This window comes from Phodopus roborovskii, unplaced genomic scaffold (genome assembly GCF_943737965.1).
Source record: "Phodopus roborovskii unplaced genomic scaffold, PHOROB, whole genome shotgun sequence".
NCBI classification, from domain to species: domain Eukaryota; kingdom Metazoa; phylum Chordata; class Mammalia; order Rodentia; family Cricetidae; genus Phodopus; species Phodopus roborovskii.
In genome coordinates, this window is record NW_026126648.1 from 1,865,807 (window position 1) to 1,885,047 (window position 19,241).

At 39.3% G+C, this 19,241-nt stretch overlaps 1 protein-coding gene across 10 annotated transcripts in view; it reads right to left on the reverse strand.

Annotated features, from left to right (window-relative positions):
- Pcdh7 (protocadherin 7) overlaps nucleotides 1-19,241 on the reverse strand; it is a 407,806-nt gene that overhangs the window by 384,786 nt on the left and 3,779 nt on the right. Inside the window, exon 2 of one of the 10 annotated variants that reach the window (XM_051174106.1) lies at nucleotides 13,760-14,095. The exons of the other annotated variants lie outside the window; for them this stretch is intronic. Coding sequence (XP_051030063.1) covers nucleotides 14,060-14,095 — 36 coding nt within the window. The 3' untranslated portion in view covers nucleotides 13,760-14,059. Of the gene's footprint in view, nucleotides 1-13,759; nucleotides 14,096-19,241 lie in introns of those variants that run through there. 10 annotated transcript variants of the gene reach the window in all.

Here is a 19,241-nt window from a genome sequence, read left to right on the forward strand (position 1 = left end):
AGAAGGAAGCAAAGGAAGGCCAAACTAGTATAGGAGCTGACAGGGCGCCACTGGGATTGAGAAGCACGCCTTCTCAGATGGCCTCCAACTGGCTGCTGCAGGAGAGAGAGGCCAGCAAGGGAGGCAAAGCTTGCCCACAGCCCAGTGTCTCCCAGGAAGACAGCAGAGGAGCAAGCTTCCAACTTGCCAACGCCTTCCTTCACCCTGGCACCCTAACCCTCCACAGCCTGAGGGAGAGATTTAGTCAAAGGTTCCCTCAAAGCAGTTTCCAGAATTTCCATTATTTCCCCGAAATGTCAGTGATCAGTAAACAGACTCTTGTTTTTTTTTTAAATTAGTTTTGCAAATATAAATAGTGATTATTCAAAAAAAAAAAACAAAAAAAAAAAAAAACAAAGTAGCTTGAGCCGGTGAAAGTGGCATTTGTGGTGGTGGTGGTGGTGGTGGTGGTGGTGGTGGTGGTGTGTGTGTGTGTGTGTGTGTGTGTGTGTGTGTGTGTGTGTTTTAGTCTGAAAGACTGGGTTGGGGGGGTGGGGGAGGTTGGGTTGGCAGGGTGAAGAGGCTCTGAGTTCCTTCTGGAGCTTCTTCCTCATGGCTGACGTTTTATTCCCCCCTCCCCCGCCCCCCAGCCCGACCTTTTCAATCACAAGGAGGAGATGATGGCAATCACAGAAAGGAACAACTCCCTATTGCTATTCCCTGAGTGCCTCTCCTTTTCACGGCCTATCGCCCTCCCTCATCCATTTTTTTCAATTATTCAATAAAAAGACACAGCAAGAAACGAGCTTACATGATGAAAAAGAAGTAAACCAAACATTTTTTAACCCTGAGCAAGATGATCCTTGATATCTTTTTTTTTTCTTTTTGTAAATTGAGACTTTGCACACTAGTCCTGAAGCGCATTTGCCTCCTTTCTTCCACAAGACATTTCAGCGATTTCCCTGAGTGATAAAATAATTCACCTCCACAATTGACTGTCAGCAATGGAAGGTGACAACTCCGCTATTTTAGGTAACTGATAGTCTTTTTTTATAAAACTAATTTTTCTAGGAAATGCTTGGACTTGGAATCCTTGCTTCATTTTTAATTTCCCTCTCTCTTTATCAAAAAAAAAAAAAAAAAAGCTTCGTATAAAATGTAACAGGAATAATTTTCAATAGTACCTGCAGTTTTTACAGCTGGACTTGTACAATTTCTCATATCTCACATAAAATGTTCGGTTATGAACAAGATACACTGTTCGTTGATGAACAAAGGGGTAAAGAAGATAAAGAAAAGTTGAGCGATTTGCTGAACATCAGAGATTAAAAACTCCAATGAATTTCAGAAACCCTGCATCTGTCTCCCAATGAGGACTGGGCTCACTAAAACAAAGACACATTGCAAGGTGACTTTGAATGTGAGACACTTCTTAGTTTCCTCAGGCAGTGGTGGCACAGGCCTTTAATCCCAGCACTCAGGAGGCAGAGGCAAGCAGATGCACGTTCAAGGCCAGCCTGGTCTAGAGAGTGAGTTCCAGAACAGGCTCCAAATCTATACAAAGAAACCTTGTCTCAACAAAACAAAAATATTCTCAATTTCTATATTTCCTATGTGTAAAACAGCATTGCTAAATAATTTACTTCTGTATTAAACTGCATCAAAACTAACTTGACAGTCCCCCTATCAAGACTGTCAGCCCTTATGAACCAAAGGAGATTAAAAGCAGTGCCCCATCAACAGGGAAGCTGGACACAAGGTAAGTGCCAGGAGTTTGCACGGCACATCTAAAGACAAGAATTGCTTCTGGGTTTCTTCTGCCGGGCTCCACATAAATCATTCTCATTTTCTTTGTGTGGTATCTGTCTGCTTAAAATGTGGAACTGATCAATCCCTTATTTTTTTTTTTTACTATCTTATTTCATGTAAGTAGTCAATGCATGTACACATGCTTGCACACACTTGTGAGCACACATTCCATGGAGCCTGTGGAAGTTAGAAGACAAACAACACTACAGAATGCATTCAAAATTAAACTCAAACTATGAGAGTTTTAAACAGAGGCTAAGTAGAGCAGTGTCATGTTCTTTGCCACCGGACAACAAGCCCAGCCTTGTGCTTTGCTGACAATTGTTCTCACAAGAGAACAATCCAAGAAGTTAAATTCTCAAGGACCCATAAGCATATGCGTCCGTTGCCTGTTCGAGATGAAAAATCGGTGTTCACCTTATTTCTTACTAGGTAATGGCAAGTCTTCCCATGTGTCTGAATTAACACACACAACACCAGAAACAAACAACAAATCCCCCCCCCCACATCTGCACACACCCAAGAAGCACCTTGAAAGACAGTGCACATAGAAGAAATGAACACACAATGTGGGCATGCAAAGCACATTAGGACTTCAACCTTTCCTATTCTTCTACCCCATCAAGAATATCTATGTCTTCATTGCAACTTATGAATTCATAACTAATTCTCCTCTTCCAGGGGGAAAAGAAAAAGGATCCAGACCCTACTTTGCTCGTATTCTACTGATTTAGTGGTGGCATAGTGTATTTCCGATTTCCATACTTGCTATGGTTGTAGTATTGAGTGCTTCCAAGTCGGCTATCCCTGAAAAGCAGTCAGAAGAGAAGGAACAGGAATTCCTTAAGAATTCAAGTGTTCTCTGGCAATTATCTGAACCCCTTATCGCTTTATAGTGCTTCACTCACATCAGTAGGAAGCAGAGGCAATGAGGGAAACCCTTTAGCCACCTGTGGTGAATAGCCATCATAGCCTCAGAGATTTGAATACTTGCCCTTCAGTTACTGGGAATGCTTGAAAGGGATTAGGAGAGGTTGCCTTGTTGGTGGAGGTTTGACCTTGTTGTTAGAGGAGGTTTGACCGTGTTGGAGGAGGTGTGTCACTATGGTTGGGCTTCAACATTTCAATAGCCCAAAGCAGACCCACGCTTGCTCTTTCTGCCTCCTGACTGAGGGTCAGGATGTGAGCCCTCAAATAGTGTTCCAGGACCATGTTTGCCTGCAGCCATGGTCCCATTGGAATGGTAATGACCGACCCCCTGTAGTAGTAAGCAAGCCCCCAATAAAATGATTTATTTTGGAAGCCTCCTGGTCATGGTGTCTCTTCACAACAACAGAATAACAAAGACACATCCTATTAAGGAGAAGAAAATAAAATGAGGAAACAATAGCCTCAGAATCTTGGTCCATTGATTTTAACGCTTAAAAAATTGTAAACTGGAGGCTTCAGAGATAGCTTAATGGTTAAAGGAGCTTGTTGGTCTTCAAGGAACTTGGATTCAGTTCCCAGCATGCACATAGTGGCTCATAACCCTCTATAACTCCAGCTATTAGGCATCTACCCTTCACAGGCTCCTGATTACACTAGTGTACAAAACATCATACAAGCACATGCACACACACACACACACACACACACACACACACAGAGAGAGAGAGAAACAATAAATAATTTTAAAAACTTTCATCCTTCTAACAAAAACTGAGCTAAGTTCAGATTGGCTGTAGGTAGATAAGACCATACAAGAGGATCTAGAGATGTTTTTCATGGATATTTTAGAAAACCTTTGCAGTAGAAAAAAATTCAAAAGCAGAAAGTATCATTGATATGTTTTTTTTTTAAAACTAGGCATGCCAAAAGTTAAAACAGCATTGTTTGCATGACAAAAAAATCACTAGGATATAGTTTTCAGTGTTTTTCATTTGCATTTTAGCTATTTCCTACAAATGGACTTGAATTTTAAATTAAAAACCTGGTTATTTTTTAAACTATAAAAAAAGATCAGCAATAACAACTCAGCTGTAGATTCAATTAGTCATAGTAACAATCAGATAATAAAAATTCCAAGTGTAATACTTTGTTTAGTTTTTAATGTTCCATTACAGTATATCCTTATAATCCTTTTAGATCACCATCATTTATTGTTGCTTAGCTTGCTAAATATAACTGTAAATTACATTTTGCAATAGTAACTGTTCATGCTAACCACCGTTTATCATAGCCACAAGGCTCCACTGCATCTTGGCCAGTTATGAGGCAGAATATTATGGCTAAGTATATGCTATGGCACCAAGCACCGCATCTCATACAAGGATACAGGCAAAGGCAAGAGGAAGGAGGAAGCTGGAAACAAGGCAGTCATCCAGGACATGTCCTCAATCACCTCAATCTACTGCCTAGGTCTGGCTACTTCCCAATGTGGCCACCAGAGTGTGCATCCAACAATGGATTTATCCATTGCTGAAGTTAGACTCCTCATGAGCAAATCACTTGTGATCACTGCTACAGGGCCACAATTTTGACATGGGACTCTTTTGTTGGCCGGAATATTTCACATTCCAACATGCAAGTATGCATGGAACCAGATATAGTATTCATACAGCATGGTACAGTAATCCACTGAGGGTTTGGAATATATCCCCTGCAGATTGGGAGCTATGGTTTAGTAAATGATGCTTAATTTAAGGAACAGAAGAATAAAGTACCAAAAAACTTTTTTTTTAAGTAATTCACTTTTTTTTTTACTTTCTTTCAAATATGCTTTAGAAAAATTCATGAGTAAAATATATATTTTTATCCTTATAAAATGCTGCTTAACAAAATTTTGTCAAAATTTTACTCTCTATTAAAAGGCATTTCCTACCTGGCATTTCACAGAAAATTAATGAGTTTGTTTCTCCTGCTTGCACTAACGATATGCTGAAGTTTGTGAGTATAGAATGAATTGAAGAATATCAAAATACCCAAAGCATGTGTTGGGGTGTCCTTGAAAAATTTAAGAGTGAACTAAAAGAAAAGGAAGAGGAGAATATACTGTCTAATGCATAAGTTCCCATCTTCTATAATTTGGACTTTGATTGAGGTTTAAGGTGCTACTATCCTAAAAAAATGAACTTACTGGCCTAACTTCAACAACATAAGAGAAGATATCAAAATTGCAAGGTTAGAATATCACCGAAGCCTTGCTGAGAAGCGAGCAGACCCAGCTTCATTCTCAGAGAGCTAGTCTATAACGCAGAATGGTTTCCTGTGCTTCATGGAACTTGGCCTTGACTTCAGCTTTGCACTTGGCTAATCACCTAAGTCACTAACTCTACCACCCAGCTCTTCCCAGGTCTACCATACAAAGGTAACTGTCAATGAAGCCTCATGGCTGTTGTGAACTGATGCTTTCATATATGCAGAAGTTGTTGCTCTGTGCAGTCTAAGCTTAGCTATTATGACATGTATAGTGTTCCAATGATGCCGTGGAGGAGGACATTTTCTTTTGGTGGGGGTCCATTTCTGTCATTTCTGTTTGCCTAGTGCATACAATGCTACCTGGAATGTAAGTGGAATGCAGCTGTTCGTCAGTGAACATTTGCTCTCTGAAATGTTAACTGTATTGCTTTGGTGGGTGCATGGGTATTATATGCTTCTCTTCAAATACAGGTATATGCATTGTACACACATATATACATAAACATGTGTTTCATGCTATAAAATAAAACATTAAAAAGCCAAGAAGCTTAAGTGAGTAAATTTTATTGTTTTTGACCACTTGATGTATTTGTTTGGAAGAAACAGATATTAACATTATTGATTCCTGGCATCTGAAATGTTATCTCTGGAACTAATTTTGGTCTTTGTATGCAATAGTTAAATATACTGCAAGGCAGATTTGAATGCAACTTTGTAAATACACTTCTGTTCATGCAGTACTTAATTCCATTTCTCTGAACAGAGGAATATTACATTTCTCATTGTTAAATGCTGGAGGTCAAATGTAAAACCAGCCTTCGATGCTCAGAAAGGTAATTTTTAGGAAAGTGCACTCAGCTGTTTGGTTTCCTTGCCTAGGAATGCTGACAGAAGAACATTTAATTTTGCTTTTCATTTGTATTGTAATGATTAAGAAGTAGATGTTGGCTAAGTATTAATATTGCCATTAAAAGTAATTTACATTTGTGCATTGTTTTGAAAACTCACATTTCATTACTTGGTATACTTACATAAACTTGTTGGTTAGCAAAATTAAAATAACTAAAATGATGTTTCAACCAGATCTCCCTGAATAGGAAAAACTGTAGAAACATAAATGATGTGCAAGAAATGTTACATGTAAGAAACTAAAAAATGTATTTATAATTGTATGTGCATGGATATGCATTATAGAATCATGCACTCTTCACAAAGATAAAGCAAGTACATTAATCTTTCATCATTGCAAAACATATGTGGAGTTTATCTTGGCAAGAGAAGTGGAAAGCATATGTTCCTCTGAATGTAAACACCATACATGATGAGTGACACATGTGAAAGCTGATGGTACAGTTTCCTAGTGCTGACCGACCGAGAATGGACTCTGCTATGGACAACACTCTGTACTCCCAAATTCTCCTATAGAAGTCCTAATCCCTGGCATCTCTGTACTTCCAGACAGGGTTTTAAGGTCAAATGAGGTCTTAAGGTTATGATCCTCACCTGATAGTGTCCTTCTAAGAGGTGGAGAAAGTGAACTTCCTGATTGCCCATGCACAGTGGGAGAGCCATGTGAGGATATGTTGAGAAGTCAGCTGCCTACAAGCCAAGGGAAAGCCAGCACCTCATCTAAGTTTCCAGAGAATGAGAAAACTTAACTTCTCGTGTTTAGTTTGTGCTATTTTGTTATGGGGGACTGAGGAAGACTCACGTGAATTATTAAAATTGCTGAGAGACCTGGGAATATAGTACAGCCAGAAAAACATGTGTCCTGAAAACATGAGGAGGAACTGAATTCAATCACCAAAACCAATGCTAAAAAAAAAAAAAAAAAAAAAAAAAAAAAAGGTCCCAAGGTGAAGGGCTTGTATTCCCAGCACTGGTGATTGATTCAGAGACACAGGGAGATGTCTGGGAGGTCCTTGACAAAATAAATAGGGGAATACTGTTCTGAAGAAAAGAAATGGGAGGTTGTCCTCCAGTTTCTGTATGCACACTTAGCTATTTGAACACACACACACATACGTACATGTGCACACACTCAGGCACATAGACAACTGCTGAGGATACATAACAGATACCGAGGATTAGAGAAAAGCAGCAGAGTTGAAAGAAGTTCCTTTGCAAACCGAACTCTACCAGCGCTGCTAAAATGCAGACCTTCAGAAGCCAGGGAGAAGTCCTGGGTGAGTTCTGTAGGGCGCTGAGGAGGAAGAGGGTGGGAGAGGGTGTGGCTTGTCCCCTAGTTCTGGCACAGCAGCAGGGTACTCAAATCTCATCTCCATCCTCCAGAAAGTTGGAAACAGCACTGGGCACGGTGGTTGGTACAGGGGAAAAGTTCGGTAAATGGCAGCTGCTAATTTTCGATGCTGGACATAGAGCGAAAGAAAAGTTCCCAGCAAGGTCGCAGTCAAGAAGAAATGACTGTTTTAAAAAAGTGATGGAATGAAGAAAAAAAAAATCGCTGTCAAAGGATATAATCAAATTAGCCTGAGACTTCTCTCAACTACCTGTTTTACAGCATAAACCATCACCCCTCTTCCCTTTCCAAGGAGAGGGCAATAACACTATATCTGTCTCCCTGACAGCTGCTCATACCTACTGGCATGTGTAAGGGCCACACTCAGCTGTCTCCCAGTACTAGATTAGTGCCAATTTAAAAGGAACTGTGGGAACAGACCAGCAGAGGATCAAACTGACAAAGAGAAATATTGTTCAATCATTTTGTGACTCTAATCAAAGTCCACCAACATGTCAAGGTATCTTCAGAAGGGTCTAGAAAAGCTCCTAGGTAGCTGGAAACAGTATCTCCCTTTGTGAAGGTGCATAGGAAAGTCCCCAAATTTCCCTGTGACTCCCATAAACCCTGAATGATCAAAACACAGATTAGCATGTAAAATGACAGAAGAATTTCCTGTGGACATGCCAATCAGGGAAGGCTGAGCTAGAGGCAGATTTTTCACAGGGTCTCAACCAGTTCAAATGTCTTGTTTTTCCAGGATTGAACTTCTAAGAGTAACTTCGAATTTCAGAGGCTCTAACCTAGAATTTTATAGGCAGGGTTCTATGAGAAAGAAACTAAACTTAACTGTGCAGAGGATTTCCAAGGCTGAAAATCCATGGTCAAGGACACATGCCAAAGGCCCTAGGTTTTACATCCTCCAAACTTAATAATGAAATAGACAGATAAATAAAGCTTCCAGGATACCAAAATAATATAGTAGAATCAAGGAGCTAGGAAAGAGAAGTAAATCCTAATGTGTAATATCTGTGCGATATAAAAACCCACAGTGAGGTTCAATCAAGGCAGATTTACCATTTAAGAGAATCTCCAGAGTACTCTACCAGAAGTGCGTGTCTCCTCTTAATTTTAATTATTGTACCAAAACACTGCACCTCTACTGTCTCTCAAATCTTAATGTATCTAGTCCACTCCAGAACGGGAGGCAGCTGGGGCCCTGTACACTTTTGTCAAAAGAAGACCCTTTGAAGTTCCTTCCAATTTCTAAAAAAAAAAAAGAAGAAGAAGAAGTTGTTATCCTCTTTAAATCTCAGCTTCCTCGGGTTAAAACCAGAATAAGAAACAACTGCATGATAACAGCCAACGCCCCAATAAGTGGCAACTGTTTAGCTCTACTAGCAGAATAATAAGGATGGGAAGAATGTGGTGGACTTGCAGGAAGCTTCCCCCCCCCCCCACCGTCTACCTCTTCCATGATTCTTCTCTTCTGCCCCAAAATGTGAAGCAGAAAAGGCCTAGAATAGAGCAGTTACACAGGATGCGGTGGAGAGAAAAGGAAGGTCAGACCAGCCGCAAAAGACCTGATCTCAAAGGGAGGAAGCACAGGGTACTCCCAGTACACTCTATCCTTGCCGTCATACCAAGCCCTGACATTTAGTGATTTAGTGGCATTCCTCTGACAGGACCCAGAGCCTTAGCTGTTTGCTTTTTTCTGATCAGAACATCCGGTTTCTCTCTCTCTCTCTCTCTCTCTCTCTCTCTCTCTCTCTCTCTCTCTCTCACACACACACACACACACACACACACACCTGGAGAAGGGCCTCTAGATGCACACTTAGGGGAGTTCTTACCCTCCCAGGCTCTGGAAGTTACCATCCTTCCCTGAGGCCCTAATCAAAATTTCCATTTCTTAAGGACTATTGATCTTTGGGATGTGCTGACCTAGTTATCTGCTTAAAGCAATTTACACCCAGGTGTGCTAGAAGCTCAGGCCAACTCCAGCAGAGGTCATTTGCATTTTAAAAGGGAAACTCTTCAGGCCATTCCGAAGTCCAAGGAGAGTTGTGGGACTGAACGTTTTTTCCTGTGTTTTTTTTTTTTTTTTTTTTTTATCCCTCCGCCCAGTTCATCTCATGCAGTATCCACACTTCTAGCAGTCTTTTTCTCTGTAGATGCAATACACCCTTATTTCTCTTTCCAGACATGCCGGCATTTCACCTTTTTAAATGACTGCATGCCATGAGGTGGGAAAGACAGTTTTGTGTGTCTGAGTTGGCACAGAATATGAATATCTGTAGAAATACACAAGTTGACAGATACCAGCCTGTGTTTGGAGTATATATGTATCTGTGCCCCAGATAAGGAGTTCCAAAGAAGTACTGCCGACCCATTTGCTTGCATTGTTCTTGGGGCCCATCTGCCCTTGATTGCTTTCTGTTAACTCTGGCTAAGTACTATGAGCAAACCAACTTGGGGAAGGACAGGGTTTATTTCACCACCAAGTGACGCTGAGACATGAACTCCCGGCAGGGACTGAGACAGAGATCTAGGAGGAATGTTGTTTACTGACTTTCTCTACATAGCCGTCTCAACTTGCTTTCTAAAACAACCCTAGGACCAGCTGCCTCCTGTTGGCCCTGTCCACGAGGGGTAGAGCGCCCCTCCCCCACCCATCATTAAGCAAGAAAGCGCACTGACTTGCCTGCCTATAAGCTAATCCCATGGAGGCTTTTTCTCAGTTTAAGATTTCTTTTTCCCAGATGATTCTAAATTGTGTCAAGTTGACCAAAAGAAAAAGAAAAAAACTAACAAAGAAACAAACACACACACACACACACACACAAAATAAACACAAAAAATCCAAACCAACCCACCTCTCAAAATGTGTCACAAACATCTTAAGTAGCCACTGTCCGCCTTGCTCTTAAGAATTTTCATTGAGTCACCTAATCAATGGGTTTGGTGTTTACAATATGACCAAGAGTGAAGGTGAGGAGGACAGAATTGTCCATTTGCTACTGAAACCTATGCCACACTGGTCTGGTGGAGGAGACTGAGACTTCAGCCTACACACCAGGGAGCTTGCATCTCTGAGAAGCCATCCCTCCCTCAGGAGAGGAAGAGAAGCAAGCACTCACAGTGTAGTGGAGAGCGTGTTCTGGAGGTCCTATCACAGTCCAGAGCCAATATGGACAGATTTGAAGGCTGAGTCTGAACTACAATCCAGTCCTCTGTAAAACAAGCACATATGAGTGTGTCCTTCAGTTAGGACTGCCCCTTGGCACTAGGAAAAAGGGTCACAGTAGCATGTCTGCATTCTTAACCATGGAAAGTAAAGGCCTTGATCTACTTACTTTATCTCCATGTCACAGCCTTCCAGGAGGTAATAGAAATTGAAACAGATTTAAAAATAACACATGAAAGGAAAGTTTGATACAAAATTACAGATTTTTTCCTTTTTTTTTTTTTTCTTTTTTGCTTTGTTCTCTGAGATAGACTATGGAATCACTTTGTCAAGCAAGGACAGAAAGGTCTTGAGCCATTTGCCCAATTCAAAAGTAAAATTAATTTTGAAAGGTTGGGTTTGAATATTGTATTAATAACATGTAATGCTATGTATTTATATGACACTGAATACTTAGATCCTCCAGTTGTAACTCACTAAAAACTTTTGAATTCATGACAATGACTTTTGGGGAAAAAATGGCATTGTAGGATTATGGAAATACACATTTTCATAAAATAAAACGCACAGACTTCTCATGTTTTCCAAAATCTTGGAGGGAGATTTTAATCCTAACATCTCAAACTTTATGTAAAGACTCAATTTTTAACGAGCAAGGAGGCACAGACCCTTAATCCCTGCATGCCAGGAGGCAGACTCCAGCCAGCCTGCCTGGGTTACACAGTGAGACCTTTTGTCAACAAATCTAATAACTAAACAAAACAAGGACATGAATTTTACTGGGATGCTTTCAGTATTCTTGAGTCCTGATAAGATATTTTGTATCAATTTTCTAAAGTTCTGAAACTGGGTCCCGCCATTCCATGAAAGGGGCTGTTTACTTCATTAGCTTCGTCTGAGAAATGATGAGGTTTCCTTTCTTTTCATTTTTCCCAATGTGTTCTGAAGAGCAAATGAGCAAGCATGTATCTAGTGTTGTGAAAACAAAAAGGCATGAAGCAAATACTGTCTTTTTTGGATACTGCCATCATAACTTTAATTTCACAATGGCAGGCACTTACTGTGCTCCATATCCTGGACAGGCCCTAATATTACATGTAGGAAAAGAAAAAAAAAAAAACAACTTTTAATAACATGAATGAACACATTAAATGAAACAGTCACTAGCATGGCTGTAGTCCTTCTTATATTTTCTAAAAGAGAACTAGTTACTGTCTTATAATTTAAAAACAAAAGACCCAAACACTAAGATACATAGGTGACCTTTTGTTTTTTTTAAACCCCATTAGTGTCCAGATACCCATTTAACACTAAGTTCCAGTAATTACAACAAAGACTGGAAAAGTACCCCCAGGTTGATAATATTTGGGGCCATGATGCTGGGTGAAAATGGGGAGTCTTTGGTCACTGGATACACACACGCTGAAAAATAAAGAAACAAAACAAACAAAAATGTCACCAATGTCCCAGGTTTGGTGTCCTAAAAAGCTGCAGCTAGATGTTGTGGTTGTGGTTGCACAGTCTCATTCAGATGAATGGAACCTGAAACCCTGAGTCAGGAGAGCAAGTTTTTGCTGTGGTCCTACTCAGTTTTTTCTTATCGTTAACAGTGAACAACTACAGCTTCCCATTCAACAGTGCAGAGTATGAGAAAGCATGATTCTCCTTCTTGTACTCCTAATCTCTCTCACATGCTTTACCTTGGAACCAAAAACAGAAATTCACTTGTGGTTGCAAACCCGATAAAACAAAAACTGCATTTGCAATATTTGCTCATACTCCTGCTTTTCAATTATCTATAAACATATGTACACCAATATGTGTGTGCGTGCGTGCATGCGTGCAGAGTATGGAACACTGGGTATTGAACCTAGTACTTACACATGCTAGCCAAGTACTATCTCATAACTTGCTATTTTTTTTTTTTTTTTTTTTTTGGTAGAAATCGGATATATTGAATCCTCTGTTCTTCAAAAGCATGCCACAGCTTGAGTTTGTAAATGCTGCCATTGAGGGTTCTTCTTAACGTAAAGTGTTCATAAATGTCATAAATGTCACTGGTAGACACTCCCTACCCCGACTACTCACCCCAACTCCTATATGCTTGGTTACATAAGCCACATGTTAAGTCTACTGAAGTGGATTTTCCTCTGGGACATGGAGAAATGAGCATGGGTGAGAAGCAGGGCAGACTCTGGGTTCCTCTCTAGCCCCTTTTCCTGGGCCCTCTCTTCAAAACAGGCAAAGGATAATTAAGTTTTACTCAGGAATTTCACTGTCGTTTCAATGATACTTCAGCAAATGGCCCTTTTGCAAAATCAGATAAACAGCTAATGGCGTAAAACCCGTAAGTGTTCATTAGGGATTTGCACGGGCTACAGCAATTCTTACCAGGACATACTTCCCTGTTGTTCCAATATTCTTCATTATTGGTTAAAGAGTTATTACAATGACAGTGTTCCAGACACACAGAAGTGAAACAGAATGAAATGACACCAAATCAAATCTTTGCAATGTGGAACTCTTACCCAGTTCTTTGGAACTTGAAGAAAATTGGAATAGGGCGGGACAGAGGGTTCGGTGAGTGCATTATAAAGGAGCCAGACTGTGTACGCCTTGTAAGCATAAAATACAACAAATGGATGCACAGATATTCAAGCATAGGGAGCTAGAAGGGTTGCCCAGAGAATGCCAACTTGCCTAGACTGTCAGTCCTACGGCTAAAACCACCTACCTAGGGCCTCAATCAAGGGAGCCTGCTCAATTCTTAGAACCGTGAGTTTATATTAGCTTACACCAAACATATAACCTCCCTCCAAATGTATTCCACAAAACTGGGACAGTATAAATTCCTTCTGGATTTGGCTGTGGTGACTTTGGTAAAGCTGATTTTTTTTTTTTAAATTCTTAATGAATTCATCATCAACAACAAAAAATACTCTTGAAAACTGCATAGGTTTTTTTGCTCACTTATTTCAAGATGAAGGAAAATTTAACCCAGTGATATACACAGAAAAGTTACAGACCATACATTTAATAGAAGTGCTTGAAGTTGTTGATATTCACGTGGGGGGAAAAAAAACAAAACACAAACACATGGGAATGACAACAACAACAACAAAAAAGAAAACAAAACAAAACACAAACACACGTAGAGACATTCAGAATTGCAACACAGATTGGGCAAGAACTGTCTGCCTAGCTAGAAGAAGTTTTGATTACAGGACACAAAACACAGGTCAGTTTAGGGTTTTATTTGAAGTCAGTAGTGTACTGTAGACAAAAATGTACGGAACTCTGTTTCCCTTTCTTCACCCCAAGCCAAAGTCTCAGCGTTATTATTACGAAATATGTTGTCTTTTTTTCACTAAAGATTTTGCTACCGAATGTTAACAGTTGCTTGCCATCTCCTTGAGAACAGAACTGTAGACATCTGTGAGTATTGCGTGGCTGTATTAATACTGTCTCTTTGGAAGTTAACTTACTTCCGTACTATTTATTTTCTTTAAATAGGGAAGAAGAGGCCTGAAAGCAAAGGGTACAACAAGTGGAACAAACAGTGATTGGCTGACACCCCACGGCCAAGGGCGGGCTCCAGCAGGTGTCAGGGTAGCAAGGTGATCACAGAGTATGGTGCAAAATGGAGCATCGCATTAGAGTGGAATTCAGCCAAACACCGTAATGTATGGATGTAGACGCATCTGAAAGAAGGAAAATAGAGATTTATGTAGGTTAAAAAAACCAAAACCAACACAAAACCATGATGTAGAAAACCTCCCTAAAGTCTTAAGCTCTATCAAAATGCTGATAGGAGAGGTCTGGAAATAGATGCAATTCTTATTTGCAAATTATGGATTTACAAATAATAAACATGCTCAAGGGGAAAACTTGACTTGTCAGAGGAAGCCTGTGTCAGGGGCTTTAAGTGGTTCTGTTGTTTGTACACAGCATCAGAGCTCAATGCAAACATTACTAAACTCCTGAAAATAAACCATTCTTCCGCCCCTAAAACATTAATTCACCAGAAGTGATAATTAAGATTAGTTTAGTGGTTTCAGCTTTCCTTGGATGAGATTTCTCCCACTAACTAATGCTAAATAAAGCACCCCAGAGTGTACGTGACACAGGCTCTGCTTTAGACAAAGGTTTAAGGGCTTTAAAAAGTACAGAAATTTTAAAAGAGGAAACGTACTGTAGATTTATGATAAAACTTACTCCCCGAATGCACTCCACCCCACCCACACGCAGGGTTCCCTCTATGTAAGTAACTATGGTTGTCCTAGAACTAGCTCTGTAGACCAGGCTGGCCTCAACCTCAGAAACTGGCCTGCCTCTGCTTCCCAAGGGCTGGGATTTAAAGGCATGTGCCACCACCAACAGGCAGCTTTTGCTCTCTGTACAGAGCCACATCAATTAAACAAATGAAGAACTTGTCCTAGTCTAGAAAATGGTTATGTGCATTACATGTAAAGCAACACTGGCTACACAATGTCTACCCCCATCACCATCCCCAACAATGGGGTCGATGACTCGAATCCAGACGATTCTGTGGCCAAACGATGGATAAGAGCCATTGAAATTAGTAAATCATACACTGTATATATGATGCCTATGCAAATTTACAGTCTACCATGTGGATTGACACAAAAAACTTATTTTTCCTACTGAAAAACCATCAAAAAATCTCTCACTTGTCTATGAAACTTGCTAGAAAAAAAAAACTGGGAGGGAACTCAAAACAGAGTGGCATTGTATGTTTAGGATGCATAATACAACATAAAGGAACCTAGAAAGGGGTTCTCACTATTGATGAGAAAATTAAGCAATTACTTCAGTGAGAATATATAGAATGTGTCATGTACAATACTGAGAATATATTTTTTTTCCAAATAGAATGCCTTTCTAGTGAAGATATGCTAAATGGTAATGAAGACAAGAACTTACGGGTGTTGTTAAGATTGTGCTAAACTTAAAATGCTATCAGTTGTCTTTCTGAGCCTATCCTAAGCAAAGACACATTAATTTTGTTTAATGTACAACATCAATTGCTTCCTTGCACAGGAGGAATTATGAATTCTTGTTAAAATCAGTAAGCTCTGAATTACAAATTCACTGATAGTTTTACACTTCAGACCTGGGGCTCAGGGCAGAGTCATCCTCTACTGTAAAGAGGCCTAATATGGCCAAATATATTAGCAAGGACATAAGTAAATTTAAACAGATTAATGACACTACTGCATTCTACACAGAAACTCACTATGATTCAGCGGTGTTTTTCCCTCTAAAAATGTAATGGTTAATGAGAGACCCCTGGTCTACGAGATATCTCTAATAATTTTGTGACCCCAATCAGATTAATTTTTCAAGCTGGGTCTTTTTTTTTTCCCCCTATAAATTGGGAGAAATGGTGAGGTAGTATTTTTTCATCCTAAAATGTGATAATTCTCATGATTTCAGGTACAGGCAGTAGGCTGTGGACTCGCGTGCTTTTATTTCTCTTTTGGTAAGTTTAACAATGAAGTATGGTGAACACATGAGTGAATGGACATTAACACAAATAGTAAGTTATTGACGTATGTGCTTTGAGTGTAAACAGAAAGAAATCTTGTGATAGATTGTGGATACTTTCCCTATTCCTATCATTAATCATTCCTATAAAACTTTTAAACTTCCTATTAAACTTTCCTCTAAAGTTGCACATCAGCCATAGACCACATAACTGGAGATAAGTTTTCTATATTCCTCACTCACTAAAGATCCAGGTGATGTTGTTTTGTTAATGTCCCTCTCCTAGTAGTTATCTGGCCTCTGCCAAGAGAAATATAGGCAGATTCTCTGAGCTTCAAGACAGAGTTCCTGGCTATAGCCAGGTAGGTGAACCATCTTGCAGACATTTTGTCCTGGATAATTAAACAGGAAGCTGAGGGGAGGTGACATCACTTTGCAGACATGTTACTGCTAAAATATATGTGCTGCTACACAAGCAAGTTAATGGTTAATTTTCATAAAATGTAGCACTCTGATAATAATGGGAAACTACCCATTTGCTTCCAATATCACAGTCAACTTTTCTGTAAGTTCAGTTGTTCATTATGTTAAAAAACAACACACCAAGTGACAAACTCAATAGGAGTTTAGGATAGCAAGAGAAGGGCTAACTCTACATCTGTAATTCATTAATTTTTGCCATTTTGTTGAAGTTGTTTAGCATGCATTTTCCTTTTCTCTATAAATTCAATATACAGTTGTCCTTTTAGGCCACAGGACTAAAAACAAACATCAAGTTTGCTAAGCAACTGGAGAACTAAATGTCAGGGGGACAATCTCAGAAGTGGTGTGGATGAGCTTCACTTTGCTTAAGTAAACATGAGGTGTTGGTGTCGGGTGCCCCAGGCTTTCATTTGCATTGCAAAAGTCTGAACTATGAAAACCCAGGTCCCATAGGTCCCATCCTCTGCATTTCAATGTGTGAATCTGAAAAATGATGTCCACCCCCTCTACAGTTTGTCAAAGTATCAAGGGGTGCTTGAAGAGGATGTCCCTAGAGCCTGGGAAACCAACCAACAACAAAAAAATGGGGGAGGGGAAGGAGTGTAAGCATTATTTACAAGCTTTTTTAGGGAACCCTAGGCTTATTACACTGCACGCCCTATAATATCACTTAAGAGACACACTTCCAAAACTCTGAAATACCATTTCCACTTTATCAACACAGAGGAGTATGATAAGACAGTTCAGAGAAATAAATATAATGAAGGCACTGTGGCATGTGAAATCTCACATTTTAAACTGTTCCCTAAGGAATAGCAAAAAAAAAAAAAAAAAAAAAAAAAAAAGTCTTATATCTACTAAATTGAAAGAATAAAAGTCTCAACTTTTAGCTAAATTCATTTGTCGAGGGAGGAAAACAGCAAAATCCTCCGTGTATTTAAAAATTGAAGTTTAATAAAACAAAACATGTCCTAGTTCTGTGAAGACTAAATCTTTTGGGAGTAAAACTGGAAAAGTAGCTACACAGTGATACAACCAAGAATCTGGACCAAGCTGAATGCTTCATGTCAGGTGGTACAACGTAACTTTGAAATGAATCTCTGGTCTCCTGACAGCAATACTGAACAGATGAAGCGTATCAATTAGGATTACTAATTACATGGGGGGTGTTTCATTTGCTTTTATTTTATTGCAGGTCAGCTATTTACTTGTGGTTAAAACTTTATACATCTTTGGAATACCTAATGGCATGCAAGTTTTCCAAAGTCACCTTTGGCAAGCTGAGTGCTTCATTACACTCACTTTGTGGCTTTTCTTTTTTGGTAAATGGACTTGATGATTGAATTAAAAGACAAATACCATACATTAGTTAATTTATGAGCATATCACTTTGCTTTTCAAAACAGCATGCCAACTGTCTTAACCTTAGATTTTTTTTTTTTTTTAAATTCAAGAACAGAGAGCTAAGTTACAAGGCAGACTTCATGTGGTCTTTGCCTAAGTTTTCCACCTTATGTATCCATTCAAAGGCATACAATTAACCGACTTAGAATACAAATACCACTTGACCATAGCACAAAATCACTAGTGTTGTCCTTTTCTAGGGAAGTTACCAGACTTCAGTTTAGTTGTACTTGTATGTAAACAATACTTAAAAAAAGAAAAAAAAAAAAAGTGCTACATTTTCGTTAGAGTATCCATCCTTATTTACAAAACAGATGAAGGCATTAAACACCAGGCCAAAACACACCTGCTTTTAACTCCAGGTAAGCAATAACACAACAGATGTACACAAACTCTCCACAATATCAAACTGTGATTTCAAATAAATAAATAACGCAAGCTCACATGCACTCCAAGACCTATTTTCAAAAGTGATTTCATATGTAGTAGTTCAAACCTATATTCGTTATTGCTTTCTGCTTCTTCCTCTCCAAAGTAAAATTGCACATGTAGAAATATTTTAATAAGGATGAAAGCTATGGGAAATTAATACTGCTCTCCATAACATTGGATGAAACAATATGACAACTTTCCCCTTCGCCTTAATTCTTCTCAGAGGAAGCATTCTACATGCAAAACATATCTAGTAGGAAAACCACCAGGTTATTGTAACATGAATAATAAAGACCGGAAGACTGGTACTGGGGATCCTCTAACAGGTTATCAATGTACTTCTTAAGGGGACTTTTTGGCCATAAAAAACATGAGATGCATTCTTAGCAGGGTTTTTGGCAGCACCTGAGCAGCTTCCAAAGGTTTTATTTGCTGTGTGTCAAACTTTTGTGGGCATAGAAAGTGGAGTTCTTCATAAAACACACTGCACAAGCAAAGCAAAAAATGAACTGGTATGTTCAGAAATTCCCATCTCTCCATCTATCTATCTATCTATCTATCTATCTATCTATCTATCTATCTATCTATCTATCTATATTACTGTTTCCAAATCATGCCTGGAAATAGCTATATCAAATAGCACACAAAGTAACAGACATAACCTTTGCATTTCTAGTGTATCCCCCAAAACACCCACAAATATATGGCACTCAGTACAAACTAATTTTGTTCATAAGCTTTGGGATATTCACTATGAAGAACTCAAGTGCTGAGTTCCTATCGGCATAGGAGCCTATTCATTATAAATACAGGTTGTTACAGATACAAAGAATTTAAAGATGCAACTATGAATGACACTTGCTTATCACTGGGTACTTTTAAGCCATGGTTTTAATCACATCAAGTCAGTGTGTCAGGGTTTCCAGATTTTTGACTTGGCTCTTCATTTCTATGAATCACTGTCTGCTGACTGGTTAAAAACCCTGCATGATTCATGAGACACTTAAAACTTTCATTGCC